General features: G+C 36.8%; 1 protein-coding gene across 1 annotated transcript; it reads left to right on the top strand.

The window, feature by feature from the left end:
* The first annotated feature begins 462 nt into the window (after positions 1 to 462).
* On the top strand, positions 463 to 26413 carry FKBP3 (FKBP prolyl isomerase 3). Its single transcript, XM_077126861.1, has 7 exons — positions 463 to 631; positions 3085 to 3186; positions 3954 to 4061; positions 21604 to 21739; positions 22270 to 22337; positions 24751 to 24848; positions 26069 to 26413. Exons 1-7 carry the CDS (start codon positions 524 to 526, stop codon positions 26121 to 26123), a joined length of 675 nt encoding a protein of 224 aa, XP_076982976.1. The 5' UTR covers positions 463 to 523; the 3' UTR covers positions 26124 to 26413.
* The last annotated feature ends 189 nt before the right edge of the window (positions 26414 to 26602 follow it).

Raw genomic sequence — 26602 nt, forward strand, 5'->3', positions numbered from 1 at the left:
GGTCCGTTGCATGGTAGTTTCATGAGTGCTAGCTTTAAAAAGGAGGTTGTGGGATATGGGTTATCGGAAGAGCCTAATGCCCAAGGACTCAGCCAATTCCGTCGTGAATGTTTAGGTTAGAATTAGAGAAAACATTAGGAGCCTGAATGTCTTCTTTTAACAGGTTACAGACAGGATCTTTAAAAGCTGAGCAGCCGTCAGTAATAAACAAATATAGGTAGTGGCTAGCAAACATCCCTGACGCAAGAGGTCGCCTCACAAAAGGTCCAATTAGAAGCAGAAGTACAGGACAAATTGCCGGGCGCCTCGTGGGTTTTACCGCCACTGGACAAAGTCTGGATGTCACTCAAGGAGAGGTCCAATCCCGCCTCGTAGCCCAGTAGCCCCGCCCTCTCGGGCTCAGCGCTGAGTCCCGCCCTCTCTGAGGGGTGGGGCGACGCCGCGCGGAGGCGGGAGCTCCTGCGGGGTGGAGCGATTCCGCGCTGAGGCGGGTCGTCTCAGTGCGGCAGTAGCAGAGGGGAAGATGGCGGCGGCCGTTCCGCAGCGGGCGTGGACCGTGGAGCAGCTGCGCAGCGATCAGCTCCCCAAGAAGGACATTATCAAGTTTCTGCAGGACCACGGTTCCGATTCGGTACCAGAGGCGGCGGGGAGACCGGGCTGGTGCGGTGGAGGGCTGCCTCGCCCCCCCGGGCATGCCGGTCCATTCCATCCTCCCTGCGGCCTGCGGCGAAGGCCGGCCCCGGCTTTCCCCGCGTGCCCTCCGGCTGGCCCCGTCGGGCGGGCGCAGCAGCGTTCCTTCGTGGGTCGCTCAGGCTGCGGTTGAGTTGGGCCCTGAGAGGGATGGAGACCGTGAAAAGAAGCCGTGGAAATACTTATGGGCCGAGGGTGCGGTGGGGAGACTGAGGTCGGGGGACGCGGCTCAGACCTCGGGAGCGAAAGGCGGACTGTTAGGAAGATGGGGAGGGATGCCAGAATTTCCGTGGGAACTGCGTGCGCCTTGTGTTTCTCTCCGATTTGCTAAATACTGAAACTTAATGTGATTTTAAAAATTGATAGGTTGCGGGTTAACTTTTTTGCAATGTCAACACTTTAATCTTTGTACTTAGGGAAGTTACGTGCCTATATCTTGTGCAGGGTTCTAAACAAAGCAGTTTACTTGGCATTCTTTATACTGTATGCCCTGCATTTTTCAGCAGTCTCCATCTGAACTACCCTTGTGTAGTCCCAAGTTATTTTTGTCAAACTTGACTTTTTTACTTCGGAAATTGGAATCATGCATACCCCTTTTGAATTGCTGATCTCCTGCACATCTTGTTCAAGGTAGTCATCGTCGGCATTTTCACTCTCGGGCTATAAAGCAGCAGCCGGCATGTGGTTTCTTTAAAATTTATTTACGTTTCTAAACTTGAATTTTGAAAAATTGTTTCTGGGTTCTTTGGTGAGAATTTTGTTTTATTTTCCTTTGTGAGTATCTTGAGCAGGAGATGTAAGAACTCCCTAACTTAATCGCGAATAATTATCCTGGCATCAACATCTTAAATAAATTTAGCAAATATGTATACGTTTACTATGGGGAAAACTGTGCTCATTATTCAAGGTTACAAGGATGAGACTGCCTCCAGGATCTTATGCAACTTAATGGAATTCTTTTCCCCTAAGCCAAGTCGTATTTCAACTGGAACAGTACAGTAGAGTAGATATATTTCTTTATTAACATTTAACATTTTAATACTGTACTTCAAATTCTTATGAAACAAATTATCTCTAAGTGGATCCAATATAAAGCTTTTAGAATTGTCTATGTGGGATAATTTCAAGAGACTTACATTATCAAAATATTTCTATAACATCATAATCATTTTCTTAATGCACTTTTATGAGATATATCCACAGCATGAAAGCCACCTGAGGTTTTCAATCATTGGTCATCATAATCTTTTAAATGCATGTTCTTCAGTGTTCAGATACTTAAACATAAATTTGACAATCACTATTTTATTGATGAGGAGATATCAAAGGGATTTTTATATTTTGGTGGTTTTTCTGGAACCTTCCTAAAGAAATCACAAGAAAAAGCAACTGATTACTTCTATTTATTCAATTGTTTCTCCTTTTCCATCAGCCCTTATTATTTAAAATATTTCCCTTAGAGAGTGAGAGAAAAAAATAGAATAGTGATAATGTTAGAAAAAATGATTTAGAAAAAGCCAAGGGACAACTTTGAGAAGCTGACAAAATCAGGAAAGGGCAAAGCATAAAAGGAAGCAGAATAAGAGGGAAACAAAGGTTATTAAAGTCCACAGGTTGCATGATTTTGACATGAAGATACATGACTTGATTTAAATAGTGGTCTGGTGTTCCTCTGCCAATTCAGGAGTCATATTTGAGAAACATGAACTTCTGCTGTTTCCTCAAGCAATTAAATACCTTATTAGTCAGAATAGCTGATATTTATCCAGCTCTTACTGTGTGGCAGGTTCTGTGATCAGTGCCTTAAATGGAGTATGGCATTTTATCTCTAAATCAACCCTCTGAAGTAAATGCTGTTCATCTTCCATTGCAGATATGGAAACGTCAGTCTTAAGGAAGACTCAGTGCCTTCCTTAAGGTCCCATGGCTAGATTCTAACCCAGGTGGTCTGACTTCACAGCATTTACTCTTAACCACTGTAATGTAGCTGTTTATAAGGGTGCTTCCCAGTCTGCAGAGAATGTTGAGCTGGCTATGTTCAAAACTTGCTGGGGGCTCCCAGGGCCAGGGCAAGTAGCCTCCTGCCTGAGCCCTTTCCCCAGAGTGCTCCCCATACACGTCCTTTTCTGTGATGGAGAAAGTGGATGCAGCAGTGTGTTCCCTACATAATACTACGGTTGTAGTGTTGTGAGTAATTGTTATAAATACCCATTATGTGTTCTAAGCTTTCTTAACTTTTTTTTTTAATGAAAGGGTATAAAATACAGTGTTCATTCCATTTCCTCTTCAATAATAGTACTATTGAAAAACAACTGCTAGTAAAAAAGATCATTTTCTAGTTTTAGGCCTTTCTTAAGGGAAATTATTTTGTCTAATCAAGTCTTTTCTTTATAGTTTCTTGCAGAACATAAATTATTAGGAAACATTAAAAATGTGGCGAAAACAGCTAACAAGGACCATTTGGTTACAGCCTATAACCACCTTTTTGAAAGTAAGGTATGTCTTGTTATCTTCTGTGACCAGAACATCATTTTACATATTCTAGTTTATTTCCAAAAAGAAATTTTAAAGCATTTATTTGCTGGGTGTGTTGGAGATTTTTACATCTGCAGTTTTTCTTAACTGTACTCATGAGGAAACCAGCTGTCAAATCTAGCAAGACTAATCTCCAACATGGCAGTTTGTTTTAATATTTTGAAAGGGACCAGATTTTTTTTAAAATAATTCCCTGTAGCTTAAATTGAAACAATAAATTCGTAAAGGCCCTGAAAAGTTATAAATCCATTATGTTAGTTGTCACCACCGTGTGATGGAAGCATTTATACTGCATATTAAATTTTATGTGGAAAACTGTATTCCATTTCGTCAGTGAATTTAAAATCTGGTTTAGATTTAAACCTTTAGAAAAATTTCAGGAAATTCTCTATTTGTTTACTATGAAATGTCCATCTTCCACAGAAAAGTATCTTTATTGAGGAGTTGTTTGGATAGTATTTTTATCTGTGAAGTTTGATAAACTTTCTAAAGTTCATGGTTCTCATTTTAGAATTTATATTGTTAGATAGTATGAGGATTGTAATTTATTGATGAAAATGCTTGTCATAAAATTCTTTGTAGGCAACTCCCTTAGGCCACTTATTTACATTTGAGTTACATAGCCTATATACATGGTACAGGTGTTCATTTAATTGAGCAGCTGAAAATCTGTATGTTCCTTTAATTTTGTCAGCCTGTCCTGACGTTGATAAATGTTTTCCTTATAGCGTTTCAAAGGTACAGAAAGTATAAGTAAAGTGTCAGAACAGGTGAAGAATGTGAAGCTTAATGAAGACAAGCCCAAAGAAACCAAGTCTGAAGAGACTCTGGATGAGGTTTGTATATAATATTTTATTTTAATTCTCTTGTGAATTTTTGAAAAGGTGTTTGCTTAATATTACTGATTTCTCATAATGGGGGGTAGTTAAATTTGGCCACTTTGACATTGTGCCACATACTGATTAGAAGTGTGTCATCTCCCTTTGGTACACCTGGGCAAAAAAAAAGAACCTAAAAACCATTGCTTTACAGTTAGATGCCTATCCTGTGAAATGGTTCAAATTTTGTTTTTAATATTGTCTTCAAGTCCGGGCCAGACTTGTCTGAACTTTCAAAGCTATTTTAAGGGCCTGATTCTATAGCCAAGTTGGACCAAGTGAAAGAAACTTCCTTTTTGATTATTTTTAGCTTTTTCTAATGTACACCATGTCCCTGGCATCAGAAGTAGTTCAGGCCTGGCTGTGTGGTGCAGATCCATCTGTCTCATATTTCCTAACCAAGGTTTTATATTTTGATATAAAAGTTTTAAGAATAAGAGAAAATCCTTTCTGCAGGTAATGAAGACAGCCTTACTAAAACTGAATTCATTATAATCTTGACAATGCTTTTCAATAATTAAGGGATTTATATCCAGGAAAATAACTCATTTTTTCAACATTATTCTCAAGTACTAATACTTGGTATTAAGTAATACCAGGAATATGTTACTTCACAAAATATAGTGACTGACATTAACAAAGCCACTACAAATCCAAATTCTTTCACATAGCATGGTAACAAATGGCAAAGTAATTAAGAAGCCAGATTCTTTGAGATCCAGGAGCATAACTTTATAAAAATCTCTTATTTCTAAGTCAACTTAACTGATTCCTTAAATAAGACATACTTGAAGCATCAGCATATCTTCATTTTGTTATATTTTATATAAATGTCATTATTATCAGGTACAGTGCTTGCTTTATGCCGCCTAATTAGGCTACTTTTTTTTCTTTTTCATACTTTTTAAATTGTATAATATACAAAGCAAAGAACAAAGCGATAGGATTCAAAGCTATCTTCAACAAATAGTTACAAGACAGATCCCAGAGTTTGTCATGGACTACCATACCATCATCCCAGATTTCTCCTTCTAGCTGCTCCAGAACATTGGAGGCTAGAAGGAATAGATATTTTTTTATCATTACAGTCGACTTTTTTGTTGTTGTTAAAATTAATATGTATATAAAAAAATAAAACAATATACAAAAAAGCAATAAATGTCAAAGCATATCACGACAATTAGTTACAGAACAGACTTCACAGTTTGGTATGGGTGTCAAGTCTCCTGTTTTAGGTTTTTACTTCTAGCTGCTTTAAGATATTGGAGACTAAAAGAAGTATCAATATAATGATTCAGCAGTCATACTCGTTTGTTAAACCCTACCTTCTCTGGATAACTCCATCATCACCTTCGATCTTTCTCCCACTTTTTACGGGTATTTGGGCTATAGCCCTTCTAACTTTTTCATGTTGGAAGGGGCTGTTGATAATATGGGATGGGGGGATAGAACTAGCTGACATTCTGGAGAGGTTGTCCCCCCCTCTAGGTTCCAGGACCTATCTGGGTCTAGGGATCCATCTGAGGTTATAGGGTTCTGGAAAGTTACCCTAGTTCATGGAACCTTTGTAGAATCTTATATATTGCCCTAGGTGTGCTTTAGGATTAGCTGGAATAGTTTTGCTTGGGGATTGGCAAATTATGATAGGTAGCAATGTCTAAGTGAAGCTTGTGTAACAGTAACCTCCAGAGTAGCCTCTGGGCTCCATTTGAACTCTCTCAGCCACTGAAACCTTATTTGTTACATTTCTTTTCCCCTCTTTTAGTCAGGGTGGCATTGTTGATCCCACAGTGCCAGGCCAGGCTAATTAGGTTACTTTTTTTTTTTTTTTTTTTACATGGGCAGGAACCGGGAATTGAACCCGGGTCCTCAGGCATGGCAGGCAAGCATTCTTGCCTGCTGAGCCACCATGGCCTGCCCATTAGGTTACTTTTTAAGAAGGATTTTGAGAATGTACTTATGAAACTAGCTCATTTTATCAGTCAGCTTCTATAAATTTAGGATATATACATACCTTAGTAGAATAAAATTCTGTTTGATGCAAAGACATTATAAAAACAGGAATTGGACAAGACTTTGTCACTATCACTTTTGTAGCTACATTTGCTTTTTACCCCTTTTGTTGGAGGTAAAAAATTTTTTTCTTTGTTTCATAATATCCTAAAATTACAACCAACCTTAAAAGTACATTGACTAACAAGCTCTGGAAAATATACAGCAATTGTTTAATTTGTCCCAAGCCTAAATCCAGGAAAACTTTTCTGTAACTCTCAAGGACTTCTCATTTTACTTACTGAAATTCGGCAGTAAGTAAGGTCTTATTCAATTCCTCCTTCCCCTAGGTTATTTATATTTTAATAATGTTTTGATTACTCTGGTTACCATTGCAAAGGTATTATTGGGAGAGAAAAATAATTTTAATAAACATGGCCTATTCAACAGCATTCCTTCTGTTCCTACCATTTCTAATCTCCAGGCCCATTGGAAAGAATTCCAAACCACACTTCCCCATTTTTCCACACCTAGCCTTTCCTTCATAGGTGCCTTATGGGACAGGGATAGGTAAGACAGAAAGAATGAGGCCTGGTCTATTGAACTTGGTTTTAAAAGTTTTAAATGTGGGTGGGCAGTGGGATTTGAGAGTTCTTACATCCTTCTTTTGTTTCTAATTATTAGATCTATTTCACTAATAATAGGATCTGATTATTAGATCTTACCCAGTTGTGATCTGGACAATTGGAAAAGGCCTTTGCCTCTTTTCCCCAGGCAGCCCTCTGGGCAGCCTTTTGCTGTCTGAGGGAAATTCCTGGAGCTATTTCTTCCTAATGTCCAGGTTTGTTTTCAGTAATAACAAAAACTAAGGGTTTGAACCCTGTTGCCTAGAGGGCTTTTCCCTCAGGGAGTCCAGGCGTGTGTGTGTGTGTGTGCGCGCGTGTGCTCATTTATCTTTGAGCAGTTTAAATAGAGTTTTTTAAGAATTTTTTGTTGATTTGCTATTATAATTTGGAGGTATGAAAATATATTGACCAAGCAGACAGACTCAAATAGAAAGTTAATCACACAAAAAAATAGAAACAAATATGCTTTTAAGAGGGACGAGTAAAAGATTGAATACGCATCATCTCATCCCATTCTGCTCTCTGGTGCAGAACAACTCTAACTATAATATAGTGTCCTTTTTTGTAAAACCATTTTCAGGCAATTTCTGCATTCTAAATCATATCGAGGCCAGACTGTGTTCTAGAAATAAACTTTTTTCTCATAGGTATGTAAACTAAAAATTTTCTAATTTTTCAGTGCAGTTCCAAGGTTCTTATTTATATATTTTTGTTTGTTTGTTTGTTTGTTTGTTTTTTAGAGAAATAGCCACACATGCGCAGTCCAACCATATTATACAATCAGGGACTCACAGCATCATCACATAGTTGTATATTCGTCACCACGATCACTTTTAGAACATTTGCATCACTCCAGAAAAAGAAATAAAAAGGAAAAAAAAGGAACACATATATTCCATACCCCATACTCCTCCTTCATTGACCCATAGTATTTCAATTTACCCAATTTTTACCCTTTATCTCCCCTTATTATTTATTTATTTATTCTTTTTTGTTTTGTTTTTTTACTCATCTGTCCAGACTCCGGATAAAAGGAAAAGTTCTTAATTTAAAGAATTTCCATAATCAGAAACTAAGAACACTTGAACAATACAAAGGCAGTAGAACACCAACTAACAAATTTAAAGACACTTAACACTCATTTTATTATATATTTAAGTAACATATCAGTTAATAACTAGACCGAATACATCATTTAACAATTAAACAGCATGAAACACTTACTATACTTAAGTAACACACTAATTAACAATTAAGCAGGTATACTTAATTTCATTAAATACCAATCAGTTGTTGATGACTTACTTTCCAGAAGTATACTCAACAAACTCAGGGCAGGGCCCCAAACCCCATACAGAAGGGTACCCAGAAAACAGAAAGGTGAAGAGGTCTGTGAAAGGGAAATCATTCCACCTTTACTTTGATGATGCACTTACCCAGTCAGATGTCTGGACTTGGAACTGGAAATGGTTTCTCTCTTTGAAGCTTTTTAAAATGCCAGAAGGGTCTGGAGTGCCAGCAGAACTGAGAAAAACCCTATTGCTGAGCCTCTAGACTTAAGTATGTCTTATGACCACAAAAGGTTTGCTTACTGTATTTACTTGTCCTACCAGGACTCCATCGCTCGGGCAGTCATCCTCCTTGCTTCTTAGAACTTTTTGTCCCATCTGAGGGTTGCCAGATTTATGGCTCTAAATCACAGTTACCAAACAAAGGCAGTGGAGTTTTTGCCCGATGTGCTCAAGACCAGTTTCTGAGATCTCAGGGTTTCATAGAAAGAAAGAGTTTATTATTGGACACCAAGCAGGAGAGCAGATGGCTTGTTGGCTCAAAAATCTGTCTCCCCAATCTGTAGTAATTCTTTTTTTTTTTTAATTTTTTATTAATTAAAAAAAATTGCAAGAAACAAACATTCCCAACACATACACTCAGCAATTCACAATATCATCACAGTTGCATATTCATCATCATGATCATTTCCCAGAACATTAGCATCAATTCAGAAAAAGAAATAAAATGACAACAGAAAAATATAACAAACAAAACAAATTCTACAGGCCATACCCCTTACTGATCCCTTTCATTGATCACTAGCATTTCAAACTAAATCTATTTTAACATTTGTTCCCCCTATTATTTTTATTCCATATGTTCCTCTCATCTGTTGACAAGGTAGATAAAAGGAGCATCAGACACAAGGTTTTCACAATCACACAGTCACATTGTGAAAGCTATTATCATTATACAATCATCTTCAAGAAACATGGCTACTGGAACACAGCTCTACATTTTCAGGCAGTTCCCTCCAGCCTCTCCATTACATCTTGGATAACAAGGTGTTATCTACTTAATGCATAAGAATAACCTCCAGAATAACCTCTCCACTCTGTTTGGAATCTCTCAGCCATTGACACTTTGTCTCATTTCACTCTTCCCCCTTTTGGTCTAGAAGGTTTTCTCAATCCCTTGATGCTGGATCTCAGCTCATTCTAGAGTTTTTCTCAATCCCTTGATGCTGAATCTCAGCTCATTCTGGGATTTCTGTCCCACGCTGCCAGGAAGATCCACACCCCTGGTAGTCATGTCCCACGTAGACAGGGGGAGGGTGGTGAGTCTGCTTGCTGTGTTGGCTGGAGATAGAGGCCACATCTGAGCAACAAAAGAGGTTCTCTTGGGGGTGACTCTTAGGCCTAATTTTAAGTAGGCTTGACCTCTCCCCCTGTGGGGCCAAGTTTCACACGAACAAACCCCAAGACTGGGGGCCCAGCCTACACCTCTGGCCGTCCACACTGCCTGTGAGAACATCAAGAATTCAACTTGGGGGACTTCCGGAGAAGATGGCGGCTTAGTAGGACGCGCGGGTCTTAGCTCCTCCTCCAGAAAAGCAACTAAAGAAACAGAAACAATACGAAACAGCTCCCGGAGCCACAACAGAGACCAAAAAGACAGCGTACCCCATTCTGGAACGGCTGAAGGGGCAGGGAGAATCCGCTGCGGTGAGATATCCAAGGGGCGCGCGTTTTCCCGGCCGGGGCGGCTGGCGACTGGGGTCCCCTCCACGCACGTGGCTCCCCGGTCTGAGTGGGAACGTTGGATAGTGGGGCCCGCCCGCCACGCTTGGCGTCTCGGGCCAGCTGGGCAATTTGGACCGGAGTCCCCCAAGCCACGGCGGCCGGCGATCCACCCCCTCCACGCACGGTTTCCCGGGCTGACTGCAAGATTCGGACTGGCCAGTTAAAGGAGCCACGGCATCTTTTACTGGTGGGCCCCGCAGACAGACGAGCGCCACGAGTGCCACCTACCGGGCAGGAAAAGAAAAACAGCCCAGAGATTTCACAGAAAAACCTTTCAACCAGCCGGGTCCCACACCCAGGGAAATCTGATCAAATGCCCAGACACCAGCAGAAAATAATGGATGACGCTCGGAAAATTAAAGATATGGCCCAGTCAAAGGAACAAACCAATAGTTCAAATGAGATACAGGAGCTGAGACAACTAATGCTGAATATACGAACAGAAATGGAAAACTTCTTCAAAAACCAAATCAATAAATTGAGGGAGGACATGAAGAAGACATGGGCTGAACAAAAAGAAGAAATAGAAAATCTGAAAAAACAAATCACAGAACTTATGGGAGTGAAGGACAAAGAAGAAAAAATGGAAAAAACAATGGATACCTACAATGGTAGATCTAAAGAGACAGAAGCTACAATTAGTGAACTGGAGGATGGAACATCTGAATTCCAAAAAGAAACAGAAACTATAGGGAAAAGAATGGGAAAACTTGAGCAGGGGATCAGGGAACTGAATGACAATATGAAGCGCACAAATATATGTGTTGTGGGTGTCCCAGAAGGAGAAGAGAAGGGAAAAGGAGGAGAAAAACTAATGGAAGAAATTATCACTGAAAATTTCCCAACTCTTATGAAAGACCTAAATTTACAGATCCAAGAAGTGCAGCGCACCCCAAAGAGAATAGACCCAAATAGGCGTTCTCCAAGACACTTACTAGTTAGAATGTCAGAGGTCAAAGAGAAAGAGAGGATCTTGAAAGCAGCAAGAGAAAAACAATCCGTCACATACAAGGGAAACCCAATAAGACTATGTGTAGATTTCTCAGCAGAAACCATGGAAGCTAGAAGACAGTGGGATGATATATTTAAATTACTAAAAGAGAAAAACTTCCAACCAAGGCTTCTATATCCAGCAAAATTGTCCTTCAAAAATGAAGGAGAAATTAAACCATTTATAGACAAAAAGTCACTGAGAGAATTTGTGACCAAGAGACCAGCTCTGCAAGAAATACTAAAGGGAGCACTAGAGTCAGATACGAAAAGACAGAAGAGAGAGGTATGGAGTAAAGTGTAGAAAGAAGGAAAATCAGATATGATATATATAATACAGAAGCCAAAATGGTAGAGGAAAATATTATCCAAACAGTAATAACACTAAAAGGTAATGGACTGAATTTCCCAATCAAAAGACATAGAATGGCAGAATGGATTACGACCCAGCAATACCACTACTAGGTATCTACTCAAAGGACTTAAGGGCAAAGACACAGACGGACATTTGCACACCAGTGTTTATAGCAGCATTATCTACAATTGCAAAGAGATGGAAACAGCCAAAGTGTCCATCAACAGACGAGTGGCTAAACAAACTGTGGCGTATACCTACGATGGAGTATTATGCAGCTTTAAGACAGACTAAACTTATGAAGCATGTAATAACATGGATGGACCTAGAGAACATTATGCTGAGTGAGTCTAGCCAAAAACTAAAGGACAAATACTGTATGGTCCCACTGATGTGAACCGACATTCGAGAATCAGCTTGGAATATATCATTGGTAACAGAGACCAGCAGGAGTTAGAAACAGGGTAAGATAACGGGTAATTGGAGCTGAAGGGATACAGACTGTGCAACAGGACTAGATACAAAAACTCAAAAATGGACAGCACAATAATACCTAAGTGTAATGTAACTATGTTGGAACACTGAATGAAGCTGCACCTGAAATATGGTTTTTTGTTTGTTTGTTTGTTTGTTTGTATCTTCTGTTTTTGTTTTTTTCTTTTTCCTTTTTATATATATATATATATTTTATTAGTATTATTATTTTAATTCTCTTCTCTATATTAACATTCTATATCTTTTTCTGCTGTTTTGCTAGTTCTTTTCCTAAATCGATGCAAATGTACTAAGAAATGATGATCATACATCTATGTGATGATACTAAGAATTACTGAGTGCATGTGTAGAATGGAATGATTTCTAAATGTTGTGTTAATTTCTTTTCTTTTTTTTGATTAATTAAAAAAAATTTTAAAAATTGGATAAAAAAATTAAAGCACATAGTAGATTCAGGAAAAAAATAAATAAATAATAGAGGAAAAAATGTTAAAATAAATTCAGTTTGAAATACTAGCGATCAATGAAAGGGAGGGATAAGGAATATGGTATATAAAAATTCTTTTTCTTTTTCTGTTTTTGTTTTATTTTTCTGTTGCCTTTTTATTTCTTTTTCTGAATTGATGCAAATGTTCTCAGAAATTATCATGATGATGAATATGCAACTATGTGATGATATTGTGAATTACTGATTATATATGTAGAATGGAATGAGCATATATTACGGATGTTTGTGTTTCTTTCTTGTAATTTCTTTTTAATTAATAAAAAATTATTAAAAAAAAAAAAAAAAATTCAACTTGGGGAAGTTGATTTCTCCCCGTTCTCACCATTCCCCGAAGGGGACTTTACAAATACTTTTCCACTCATTGATCAGATCACTCTGGGATTCATCAGGGTATCACCTGGACAAACCAACAAAATCTCATGTCCTATACAAAGTTCCATGCACCTAAGGTGTTCAGTCAACTATCTACATAAGTTATATTAGGAGATGCACTAGTCAAAGTATAGATTTGTACCAAATAAACATTTTTTGCTTTAGTCTCACACATTGGTTGAAATTTTAAAATATTAAGTACCATCTATTTTCAGCACACTGCTGTAATGCCATTCTTTTGTTCTTCCTCATGCAAAAACATTTTTTAAATTTGTACATTTAGTCACTATCATTATACACTCTAGGCATTCCTAGATTACACCATCTCAGTCTTTATCGTCTATCTTTCTTTGTGATTTCATTTATGCCCCAGCCCTCCTCAATCTATCATTCTCATGCAACTTCATTCAGTGTTTTAACATAATTGTATTACAGTTAGGTAATATTGTGCTGTCCATTTCTGAGTTTTTATATTCAGTCCTGTTGCACAATCTGTATCCCTTCAGCTCCAGTTACCCAATATCTTACCCTATTTCTATCTCCTGATGGTCTCTGTTACCAAGGAAATATTCCAAGTTTATTCACTAATGTCGGTTCATATCAGTGAGACCATACAGTATTTGTCCTTTTGTTTCTGGCTAATCACACTCAGCATAATGTCCTTAAGGTCCATTCATGTTGTTACATACTTCATAACTTTATTCTGTCTTACAGCTGCATAATATTCCATTTTATGTAAATGTCACAGTTTAGCCTACTGTCTGTTGATGGACATTTTGGCTATTTCCATCTCTTGGTAATTGTTAATAATGCTGCTATAAACATAGATGTGTAAATGTCCATTTGTGTCCTTGGCCTCGTGTCCTTTAAGTAGAGACAGCATATGGATGGGTCCTGTTTTTTAATCCATTCTGCCAGACTATGTCTTTTGGTTGGGGAGTTTAATCCATTAACATTCAGTGTTATTACTGCATGGGTAATACTTTCTTCTACTATTTTGCCTTCTGGATTTTATATGTCATATCTAATTTTCCTTCTTTTTACCTTTACTTATAGTCTTCCTTTCTACACTCTTCTCCACAGCTCTCTCTTCTGTCTTCATATCTGTCTCTAGTATTCCCTTTAGTATTTCTTGCAGAGCTGGTCTCTTGGTCACACTAACTGTAGTAATTCTGGTAGCTCTATAGTATTAAAATATGGACAGCAGAGTGATTTGAACAGTGAATTAAAAAGTATTTGCAAAGTCCCCTTCAGGGAATGGTGAGAACGGGGAAAAATTTAACTTCCCCAAGTTGAATTCTTGATATTCTCACAAGCAGTGTGGACAACCAAAGCTATAGGCTGAGCCCCCAGTCTTGGGGTTTGTTCATATGAAACTTAACCCCCACAAAGGATAGGTGTTCTAGTTTGCTAGCTGCCAGAATGCAATATACCAGAAATGGAATGGCTTTTCAAAAGGGAAATTTAATAAGTTGCTCGTTTACAGTTCTAAGGCTGAGAAAATGTCCCAGTTAAAACAAGTCTGTAGAAATGTCTAATCAAAGGCATCCAGGGGAAGATACCTTGGTTCAAGAAGGCCGATGAAGTTCAGGGTTTCTCTCTCAAGTGAGAAGGCACATGGCAAACACAGTCAGGGCTTCTCTCTCGGCTGGACAGGCACATGGCAAATACGGTGTCATCTGCTAGCTTGGTCTCCTGGCTTCCTGTTTCATGAAGCTCCCTGGGAGGCGTTTTCCTTCTTCATCTCCAAAGGTCGCTGGCTGGTGGACTCTCTGCTTCATGGTGCTGCAGCATTCTCTGCTCTCTCTCTGAGTCACTCTGAATCTCCAAAATGTTTCCTCTTTTATAGGACTTCAGAAACTAATCAAGACTCACTCAAATGGGTGGAGACATGTCATCCCCTAATCCAGTTTAACAGCCATTCTTAACTAAATCACATCAACCAGGGAGATGATCTCATTACAGTTTCAAATATACAGTATTGAATAGGGATTATTCTGCCTTTAAGAAATGAGATTTATATTAAAACATGGCTTTTCTTAGGGGGCATACTTCCTTTCAAACCAGCACAATAGGTCAAGCCTACTTAAAATTAGGCCTAATAGTCACCCCCAAGAGAACCTCTTTGGTTGCTCAGATGTGGCCTCTCTCCAGCCAACACAGCAAGCAAACTCACCACCCTCCCCCTGTCTACGTGGGACATGACTCCCAGGGGCATGGATCTTCCTTGAAACGTGGGACAGAAATCCTAGAATGAGCTGAGACTCAGCATCAAGGGATTAAGAAAACCTTCTCGACCAAAAGGGGGAAGAGTGAAATGAGACTAAGTGTCAATGGCTGAGAGATTCCAAACAGAGTCGAGAGGTTATCCAGGAGGTTATTCTTACACATTAAGTAGATGTCACCTTATTATTCAAGTGTAATGGAGAGGCTGGAGGGAACTGCCTGAAAATGTAGAGCTGTGTTCCAGTAGCCATGTTTCCTGAAGATGATTGTATAATGATATAGCTTTCACAATGTGACTGTGTGATTGTGAAAACCTTGTGTCTGCTGCTCCTTTTAAATCCCTTATCAACAGAAGAGTAGAACATAAGGAATAAAAATAAATCATAGGGGGAACAAATGTTAAAATAAATTTAGTTTGAAATGCTAGTGATCAACAAAAGGGAGAGGTAAGGGGTATGATGTGTATAAAATTTCTGTTTTTGTTTTATTTCTTTTTCTGAATAGATGCAAATGTTCCAAGAAATGATCATGATGATGAATATGCAACTATGTGATGCATATTACTGATTATATATGTAGAACCGAATGATCAAAATAGGAATGTTTGCATTTGCTTGGTGTTTTTTGGTATTTAAAAAAATAAAATTAAAAAATAAAAAAAAAATAAAAAAAAGATGGGCAGGCTTTAGGATAATGTGCACAGTGGTTCCAGATGATGTGATTAGAGATGATGTAATTATTGAGCATGCACAGATTGATTACATGCTTAGTCACAGAATGTATATAAGAAATGGTGGCCTATGATGATGGGCGGATTTTTAGTGTTATAAAGCAGTATGGGTGACATATAGGTTTAACTCTAAGCTACTGCACATATCAGGTGGTCCCATTTTGGTGAGATCCATCTTTGGTTATCAAGATAACTTTTGAATTGAAGTGAGTTCTGGTCTGACTCAAGGACCTTCATTAATAAACATTAGAGGCTGTCTTTAGTGATCACAAAACTCTAAAGGAAAAACCGGGGGCACAAGTGAGGTTCAGTCACAAAGTTTTACAGTCACAAGGGCACAAAATAAAGCCTATACCATCATTATCAGAGATCAAGGCAGTGGTATTACAGCTCAAAGGTTTCAGGTAAGTCTCTGTCTACTCCAATATAACAGAAGAAAAAAAGAAGTATCTCTATGATGATTCAGCAACCCTAATCATCCCTTAAATCCTAACTTCTTGGTTACAATTTCATTTCATCTAACTGGCCTGTCTGAGCTCAGTTGTGTGCTCTGTCCATCTTCCTAGCACCCTGGACTCTTGGCCAGTCGCTGATTCCTAAGGTATGATTCTCTGGTCATGCTTCAGGACTGCAGAGCAAGAATTGTAGAGAAAAACTAATCATAAAACTGGTTCCAGGGCATGGTATGAATTCATGCTTAATCATCCAAACATGTTTTCTAGTTTCACTACTACTCAGCAGTATATATATTATTCTCACTTGATTCCTTATTACACTGCCTACATAAACTAGTTGAGACATTTTCCTACAAATTCTCAGTACTATCTACCTCCTTTTTCAGTGCATGCTCCTAAGTTCTGTTTTACCAAAAAATGAACACCTATAATTATAACTTTCCTTCTTCCTGGCATAGAAAATTTTTTTGAAGTTTGGCTCTCCTTTTCCTTTTCAGTTCTCCTCAGGACTAATGTTCTCAGGTATCTTCCTTCTCTTTCAAATCTTAATCCATTCCTTTTCTATTTTCAGACATTCCCAGACATCAAACTGGAGTGCTAGAAAATCACTAATCTCCTGCTTCCATTCTCTTTCTCTATCCATTCAGCCCAAAAATGACCAGTGTAGCAAGCATTCTAAGAAACTTTGCAAACTACATTCTGCTAAAAAATCTCCAATAATTTTGTACTGTCTAGAACTGTACTGTCCAATATGGTAGTGTGATGGTTAGGTTCTGGTGTCACCTTGGTCAGGTATTTTGTCCAGTTGTCTGGTCAGACAAGCGCTGCCTTGACCATTGCTGCAAAGATATTTCATGGTTGGTTGATAAACCTGAAGGCTGATTTATTAAATCATCAGTAAGTTGATGGCAACTATGGCTGATTACCTCTGCGATCCACTAAGACACATCTCCACCAAACAAGGTAATCCAATCAGTTGAAGACTTTTTTGCTGCTTCTTCAGCCAGCGAACCTCTCCTGTGGAATTTGTTGAGACCCTTCTTCGGAGCCGCCAGTTTCACAGCCTGCCCTACAGGTTTTGGACTTTCCCATTCCACAGTTGCATGAGACACCTTTATAAATCTCATATTTACAGATCTCTCCTGTTGGTTCTGTTTCTTTAGACAACCCTGACTAATACAGGAAGTCACTAGTCATATTTGGCTATGCTGCACTTCTTGGCTAGTCCGAATTGAAATGCTATAACTTTACCTGTTTCTTTTTACATTTTTTAATGTGGCTACTAAAGAACTTAAAATTACATTTGTGACTTTCATTGTATTTCTGTTTGACAGTGCTGGTACAGTGTATAAATTCAATTTTTTTTTCTTTGCATTCATAGGCTTCAAAAATCTGACTCCTGCCTAGCTCCCTTATATTATATCCCCCTTCTATAGAAATATTCATATTCTGCCACAAATGTCTGTACTCATTGTGTGTTGACCATGCCCTTTCCCAGCTCCATACCTTTATTTCTTGCCTAGCATATGTTTTCTCTTCATGTGTTTGTCAGTTTTAACCTCCATTTAAGACTCAGCTCACCACCTCATCTCTTCTGAAATTTTTTATCATTCCAGACTTGTTGTTTTCTTTATGACATACATTCCTGTAGTACATGGCATATATATTATGTATCTCTCCCTTATTTGTTTTAATGTAAAGAACCTTATTAATAGCTTTTACCGGACTTTGGTTGCATCAGTCATAGTCAACATATTTATTGTCTTAGTGTGTATTAAATATTGCTGGTGTTAAGGAAAGTTTTCAAGTGTGAATGAAAATTAGATATGACAGAAAGTATAAGTTGGGGCAGGAACTCATGCTCAGGAGTCAGAAATGATTATAAAGAACTCAAGTCAAAACTTTGAGATTCATCTTTGATAACTTCATCACTTCTAATCATCATCAAATTCTGTTGATTCAACCTCCAAAAATATCTCAAAGCCATTCCTTTTTCAGCATTCTCATAGTTAGCATCCTAGTGTAGACTAAGATGACTAATAACTTCATTCCTGATAAGTTTCCCCACTTACACTTTTACCTTCTGAATCCATTCTTCAGACTGCTATCACAGTGATCTATTTAGAACACAAATCTGATTCTATGACTTCTCTCTTGTAAATCTTAACTGGCTGCGCAATGACCTGAAGATAAAAATCAAAATTATTAATATGGTTTACCTGACCCTGCCCATCCTTCTGGCCGTTCTCCCCTTCATTCCTCCCTCATTATATGAAAATAATACTATTTTCGTGCTTTTCTTTGCTTTCAGTGTGCTTTATCTCTTTTTCTGTAAAGCTTCCTGCCATCACCTGGCTAAGAGCCTCTTGTCCTTCAGGATACATAAACATCTTTTCTTCAAAGAAACTTCTCCCAGACTATAGCCTGTACTGGATTAGGTCACTGTGTTCCCATCTCTGTACATCTCATACCATATGCACGTATAATACATGTGTATTCCCTGCTAGAGCAGGGGTGAGGACCATGTCTGCTGCTAACTTACTGTATATATCTACATTTTCTGGGACAGAGATCATGGGCAAATATTTCTTATATTAATATTAGAAATAAGTAAGTCTTTGATTTTTAGAAGTTATAATCTGATCTCGTTAGTTGTAGTTGTTGTAATGATTACTCCCAGGCAAAGTTCCTTTATCCCAGATCTAAAAGAATCTCGTTCAGATCCAATTTTGGGAATGTAGTTCTATTTATATCCTCTATAGTCAGTCTGGACTAGGAAGTTAATGAAAAGCCAGGAAATTACTAAAAAAAAAACTAGGCCCATTTGAGCACATGCCTATAGACTGTCCTTAGGACTGATCTGATCTCTTAACTGAACAAACGAGGTTCATGAACTGAAACCCAGAATCAAATAACTAGAGCAGCACTTTTCCAAGTGTGGTGTATAAACCTTGCATATTCCAGGTTGCTTTCTGGGGTTCATCAAAACCTGTACCTTGTGTCCCCTACTTGAAGATTCACATAGCATATTAACTAATGATAGCTCTGAGATGTCATGCACAAAGGAGGTCTAATTTTATTTTATTTAACCTAGTATTTCCCAAACTTTTTAACATTAGACCCCCTTTTTTTTATCACAACATTAACAATGCCAAGGAATGAGTAATCCGTAGCAGGTACTTTATGAAACACTGAAGTAGAGGATACCTGTGGGTAGTTCGGGGCTTTCATTTTGTTCTTCTTCAGTTCCTCTAGTATAAAGTTAGATTGCTGATTTGCGATCTTTTTTTAATGTAAGCATTTACAGCTATAAATTTCCCTTGTAGCACTACCTTTGCTGCCTCCCATAAGTTTTGGTATGTTGTGTTTTTTTCATTTATCTCAAGATAATTTGTCAATTACCCTTGTAGCATTTTTTCTGACCCCTTTGTTTAAGAGTATAGTGTTTAATGTCTACATGTTGTTAGGTTTTCAGTTATCTTTCTGTCAGTGATTTCTAGTTTCATACCTTTATGGTTGGAAAAGATACTTTGTACGCTTTCACTTTTTTAGTTTATTGAGAGTTGTTTTATGATATGCATGAACTATCCTAGAGAATAATCTGTGTACACTTGAGAAGAATTTATATTCTGCTGTTATTGGATGAATTGTAGTATATATGTCTGTTAGGTCTTGTTGATTTGTAGTATTGTTTGTGTCTTCTGTTTGCTTATTGATTTTCTGTCTAGATAGTCTAGCCATTATTGAAAGTGGTATATTGAAATCTATTAATGTAGAATCATCTGTCTTCATATTTGTTTAGTATTAGCTTCATATATTTTGAGGCTCTGCTGTTAGGTGCATATATGTTTATGATTGCTTTATCTGCATGATGAAGTGACCTTTTTATCAATATATTGTATCCTTCTTCATCCTTTGTAGCAGGTGTTGATTTAAGCCTATTTATCTGATACTAGTATAGCCACTGTACCTCTCTTTTAGTTTTTGTTTGCATGGAACTTTTTTCCCATCCTTTCACTTTAAACTTGTTTGTGATGTTGAATATAAGATGATTCTCCTTTAAACATCATATAACTAGGTCATGCTTTTTTATCCTTCTGTCAACCCTGCCTTTTAACTGGAGAGTTTATTTACATTTAAGGTAAGTACCAATAATACAGGACTTTCTTCTGCTGTTTGGTTTTTGAAGGTCTTATCCTTTTTTTGTTCCTTAGTTCCTTGTAGTGGATGTCAGTCCTGTGCATTTTTGGAGTTGAGTAGCATCCATGGCCTCTACCTACTAGATGCCAGGAGCCACCACCCTTCCCCTCCCATTGTGACAATCAGAGATGTCACATTGGGACATTGCTCACATATTCCCAGGAAACAAAATTGCTCCTGACTGAGAATCACTGTTCTAGACCTTGGAGTTATGAAAGTGCAACAGATATGACATGTTCTAAGAGAGGTTTGTGGGAGATACAGCACCGACACAAAAGAGAACAATGGCCAACTCTACAGAGAATGTCATGGAAGAAACTAAGTTTGATGGAGGAAAGAATTCCATAAAAGATTAGGATCTTGAATAGCATAGGCCTTTGGGCATAAAACTTCAAGTAATAATTATCAAGATCACTCTAGTAGTAGAAATGAAGGACTGATTGAAGGAGTAGATTATTTACAGGGAGAGCAAACTCTTTTCAAGGCTTACTAAGAAAGAGATGAAATCCCAAATAAGGGTGTGAAAGTGAATCAAGATTGCATCACTTAATGACCAGTTAGAAATAGATATGGGAACCATTGATTGTTTACCATGAGTAGAATGTATGTATGTGAAGATTTGTCAATAAAAATATATTTTTTAATCAGATTTTTTAAAAAACAGATGTGGGAGGAGTAAGGAGAATATCCTATCCCTTCCTTTCCAAATCTGCTACTTGTTTTCTGAAATTTGGTAACCAAATGAAGATCCTTCCCTGTCTAAACTCAGGTACCAAATAGATTTAGTTAAGGAGGAATACACTTTCTCCAACTTTTTTTTTGCCCCCTAGGTTTTTCAGCAGATCATTTTCTGTTTGCATACTTTCCTAACGTATGAGAATCTATTTATTAGATTAACCTTTAGTTTGTTTTTTTAGGTCCTGATAGTCCTACTTTGTTCTAAGAAATATGCCCCTTACGTTGACTTCTGTAGGTAATTTCATTCATTGTATGAGCTTATTTCCAGTTTAGGAAGAAAGGCAACATCGCTGGTCATTCTAATTGGATATAATAAGAGTATTTAGTAATACAGTTCCTCGTGTTAAAACAGATCTTTGGGCAAAAGGTCCCACTGCTTTATGTAACACCATATAATTTTATAGGAATTAAATGGTCATGGTATTTCTAATCTTGGGAAATGAATGAATTTATTTTATGGTTTGTTAAATAATTAACAGAATCGTCTCAAAAATAAACTGGTTTCCAAAGAAGCTGGAATTAATTTGATGTTAAATTGGAGATGTTGAAATTTCTGATATTCTCATCCTTTACTTGAAATGAGATAGTGAGTTTAACTTAGAGATGAACTAGAAATAATGGTTTGTTACCAAATCTATCAGATCTCTAACCTGATTTAGGTCACAATTGGCTATATAGATAGTCTCTTTGCCATCATGCTAAACAAGTACATGAGTTAACTCAGTATTTTTATTTTTAGGGTCCACCAAAATATACAAAATCTGTTCTTAAAAAGGGAGATAAAACCAACTTTCCCAAAAAGGGAGATGTTGTTCACTGCTGGTACACAGGAACACTACAGGATGGGACTGTTTTTGATACTAACATTCAAACCAGTAAGTGTGAAAGTATTCTTACCTTATTGACTTAAAGACATTTGTAGAAGATATGTGTAGTAGACAGTGAGAGGTTGGCAGTACGTTTTTCTAGGCTGTCATCTATTTTGTTCAAGAAGTGTTTGGTACGTATAATTTACTTGGAAGAGGTCTTCAGTTTATTCATTATCTGCTGGTTAAATAAAGATCTTTAAGCTTATTGGAAAGCAAAAAAAATGAAGTTTGTTAAACTTGACTGGTGTCCCAAAGTGAGGCCTTAATATTTTAATAAAAAAGACAGAATAATATGCTGTTCTAAGGATGTAAGTATAGTCTTTCCCCTCTCCTTGTTGAGACTGTTTTTATTTTTACATACAGAATTTTCTTGGCAAATTATCTGTCTTTTAAATTTTTTATTTCTTTTCATACAATACACAGTATTGTAAATTTTGAAGTAAATATAAATGCTTACTGTACTTTTCCATTGGAACTTAATTTTCTTAATAAAAATTAGGACACCATTAATTATAAGGAAAATCTGTTTTTTGCAGGTTCAAAGAAGAAGAAAAATGCCAAGCCCTTAAGTTTTAAGGTTGGAGTAGGTAAAGTTATCAGAGGAGTAAGTAAAGTATGACAGTGAATCTGGTGTGCTATAAAGATAGGATTGGTGAGATAATGAAAACAAGTTGAAATCAATCTTTGGACAGTTCAGGTGATAACATTTTTGCTAGTTATATGAGCTAACATGGGTTGTGTTTTCTGGGCCTCAGTTTCCCTATGTATAAAATAAGGACAATAATGCCTACATTCAGGATTCTTACAAGTTTAAATGAGTATAATTTAAAGCACTTAATAGAGTAGGGATTCCAATATTCCTTCTATGCCTATTCCTTTTATCCCTTTTTCTTCATAAAATAATTTTTTCAGAATATTTGGCTTTCTAAATATATCTTTAAGATTCTTTGTAAAATATTAAATAGCTGCTGTATCACTTAAATAATCTGGTCCACTGAAGTTCTGACAGGTTGGAGTTTGTTCTGTGGCCTTCTCACATCCCACAATGTCAGCTCAAACACCAGAAAATCTTTCAAGCATAAGCATGCTTTCCCCCATCCATGTGAGAGACATCAGAAGAAAATTTTGAGAAAAGAAGTTTGGCTTGAGCTGTACTATCCATTACAGTGTACAAAAGGAGATTTAAAAGAGAAAGGCTGATTGTCACTTTTCTAAGTGTTGTCCTGCTTCAATCTATTATTTTTTTTAATTGTAATTACTCTGAACATCAAACATTGACAATTCAAATACCTATTTAAATGCATTTGTAAGAACCCTATTATTTTTTGTACTATGCCATAGTTCAAGCAATCATATCCAAAGCCCAATATGGAAAATAAAACATCTTGAAACTAAAGGGTTAGTTGAGCATAACCATAACTGCTACCTATTCATAGCAAATTGGTAGTGACTATGTAGCAAATTGAACTATTTTCCTAGCTCTATAAATGATTTGCATACTGGCAAATCTCTTTCCACTATATATTTTTTTTCAAATTTTTAAAAAAATGTTGTAGGTTTACAGAAAAATCATGCAGAAAAGAGTTCCTATATTCCTCCTCTTTTACTAACACTTTGCATTATTTCCAGTATGTGACAGATCTGCCTCTGCATTATCTTGTCATTATGCTCAAGCTTTATCCTGACTGCTTGCTGTATTTTAACAGGGTCCATTAGGAATGTATACTGTATGCTTTATTGACATTGATATAACTGTTCTGGGTAAGTCACTTTAAGATGCAGATAGGAAAAATGGAGAAGCAAATAGCTTCTGAAAAAGACATAATACTCCAACATTTAGTTTACCTTATATACCATCATGACCACACTATTACAAATAAGTTTGGTAATCTTAAGGCATTTTTAAAAAAAGTTTTATTCACACAGCATACAATCCATTCAAGTGTGTACAATCAGTGGCTTCTGGTATAATCACATAGTTATGCTTTCAGCACCACAATCTACATGAGAGCATTCCCATTTCTTCTGAAAAGGAAAAAAATCCCTTATATCATCACCCTATTATTGACATTTAGCATAGTTATTTTACAATGTAACTTAACTACAGATCTTAGTTTGTATTAATTGTATATTTTCCATATACCATCCTATTTTTAACACCTTGTAATAGTGACATACATTTGTTCTAGTTCGTGTAAAAATTTTCTTCTATTTGTACAAGTAGCCACTGTCATTTTCCATTCTAGGTTTCACTAACTTACACAGCCCCAGGTTTTATCCTTTAGCTTTCCTTCTGGTGATATATACAACCCTAACCTTCCTCTTTCACCCTTCCCACTCAGATTTGTTCATCATACTTAAAATATTGTGCTATAAACTTAAGGCAGTTTTTGAGTGAGTACTTGATAGTTGATCCCTACAAAAATTAACTCACAAATCTGTCCTATTAATATGGTAAATTTTTATTCTGATGCTAATGACAAACTTTTCCATAAAATATGACATGTAACTGTTTAAAAAGTACTTTCACATTATATCATTTGAGAAATTTGGCTATTATTTTGAAAAAGTATTGCTCAATACATCCTTATTTTTCCATTGAGGAAACTGAGGCCAAAGATTTATAGACTCACCTGACAGGCATCTTACCTTAAGTTACAGAATGCTTTTTTCCTATGTAATCTTGACTGTCTTCTGGTATTACATGTATTTTTTGCAAAGCATCATTAATTTTTGTTTTTGTTATTAAAATTACCAATCTCACTTTGTTAGAAAACAGTTTAAAAGGGAATATGATTTTTATTACAGAAGGTGTAGGTTTACAGAAAAATCATGCAGAAAACACAGTTCCCATATTACCCTCCCTCTATCCCACTAACACCTTGCATTAGTGTGGAACCTTTATTACAATGATAAAATAGTTTTGCAATTGTTCCACAGTTTACATTAGGCTTCACTGTGTGGTACAGTTCTGTGGGGTTATTTGTTGTTGGTATTCTTTATGTTCTTGCCTTTAGTGGGATGAAGCACTCTTAACTATGAGTAAAGGAGAAAAGGCTCGACTGGAGATTGAACCAGAATGGGCTTATGGAAAGAAAGGACAACCTGATGCCAAGTATCTTTTTTCCTTCCTAATTAAGAGAAAACATGTTAATAAATAACAGCTGAAGTTATAAAATATGCTTTCTAGGATAACCTCTAGATCAGAAACCATCCAACCTAGTCTTCCCAACATTTAAATGCTTTTGTGCCAATGCCTCCAATATAAAGTGTTAATATATTATTTTTGCAGTTTAAACCTGAGCTGGAATCTTCTTCCTTTTAGCTCTTATTCAAGCACTTTAAGTTTTTGAGACCTAAACTGAAGTTTAAGTGTCCATCTTTGAAACGCAGTTCTTAACTATTGGGAGTATTAATTGTATGCTAGAATATAATATAATTTAAGGATGGGTAGAGTCAAAGTTCTTAGAAATGGAACAAATGGAACAAATGTTAGGAATTACCCATTGTGAAATGAAGACAACCATGGGACAAATATAATGTTAGTAAACTTGTGATTACTATTAATGACAATATTTTTGATAGGCCCACGATTTGTCAACATTGGAGGGGGGCATGCTGTTTGCTATAGGAATCTTAAAATCCATTCAATAAAGTTGTGAGATAGCACCTTTTCTGTTCTTTAAACCATACCAATCCAATGAGTAAATGGGAAAGTAGTTTACTTCTGTTGTTGGTTCCATCTCCATTGAACTATTTGAGTCAGTTAAAATAAGTTAAAAAAAAAATTGGAAGGCATCTCCATTGTTTTAGATTCTTTGTGGGTATAAAGAAGCCCTCTTCTTTGTCTATCAAAATCAGATGGCCAGCTGCAGCTCCCTTTCTTCCATGACCATCTGCCCATGGTCATGAGATGAAATAAAAGCACTTTCTCTGAACTTAGCATTTTAAAATTCACAGAAAATATATACGACCTCATAGGAATTTTTATTTAATGCACCTAGTTAAACCAAAAATGACTTTTTTTTTTTTTTAAATGAGTTACAGTCCTCCTTAACTAGCAACTAATTTGGGAACATTAGTGAGCCATCCAGCTAAGAAGGATTTTCCTAGTCCTAACTCCCTTATCTAGTCAGCCTCCATTTTTACCACTAAAGGAAATGGCAGAGATACTTTTGGGAACCCCTAAGATAGTACTTAGCCTCTGAATTAACTATAAAGCTCTTCCCTTCAGGGTTAATTACTAAAGCCAGTATATAAATAATTCTGATTCTGACTAAGGTTATTGGGAGGAGGGTACAGATTTTATCAAATTTACCTTGACTTCATCAACAGAATTCCACCAAATGCAAAACTCATTTTTGAAGTGGAATTAGTAGATATTGATTGAAATATCAATGCTTCAAATCTAAGGACATCAGCAATGATAAAACTTGGCCTTGAAGAAATATTATGTAACTAACTTAGAGCTGGTTGCTATTCTGTGTCAGCGAAGAGTCAACTGGAAAACATAAGGCGTTAAGTTCAACTTGTTTACTTGGCCTCCAGTGTTTGTGAAATGTATTCCCTTACAAATCCCTGAAGTCTAAAACATTTTACTACAACTGTGTAAAATATTGGTTAAGGAGAACTGGTTTTCCTTTTCTCATATTGTAAATTAAAAGACTCAATACAAATTTATCCAATGTCTGATTTTTTGGCATAATTATAGTCATGTTCTGATTAGATTAACCAGGACAAAGTACCTCATAGACCAAGGAGTAAGTCATAGTAAAACTGTCTGAAATACGAACTGCTTTATCATGGACACCCATCTTAAAATCTCTAAAATGAGTATTTCTGTATTGAGCTTAAGAAGTAAAAAGTTAA

The sequence above is a fragment of the Tamandua tetradactyla genome, chromosome 14 (genome assembly GCF_023851605.1).
Source record: "Tamandua tetradactyla isolate mTamTet1 chromosome 14, mTamTet1.pri, whole genome shotgun sequence".
In the NCBI taxonomy this organism is placed as follows: domain Eukaryota; kingdom Metazoa; phylum Chordata; class Mammalia; order Pilosa; family Myrmecophagidae; genus Tamandua; species Tamandua tetradactyla.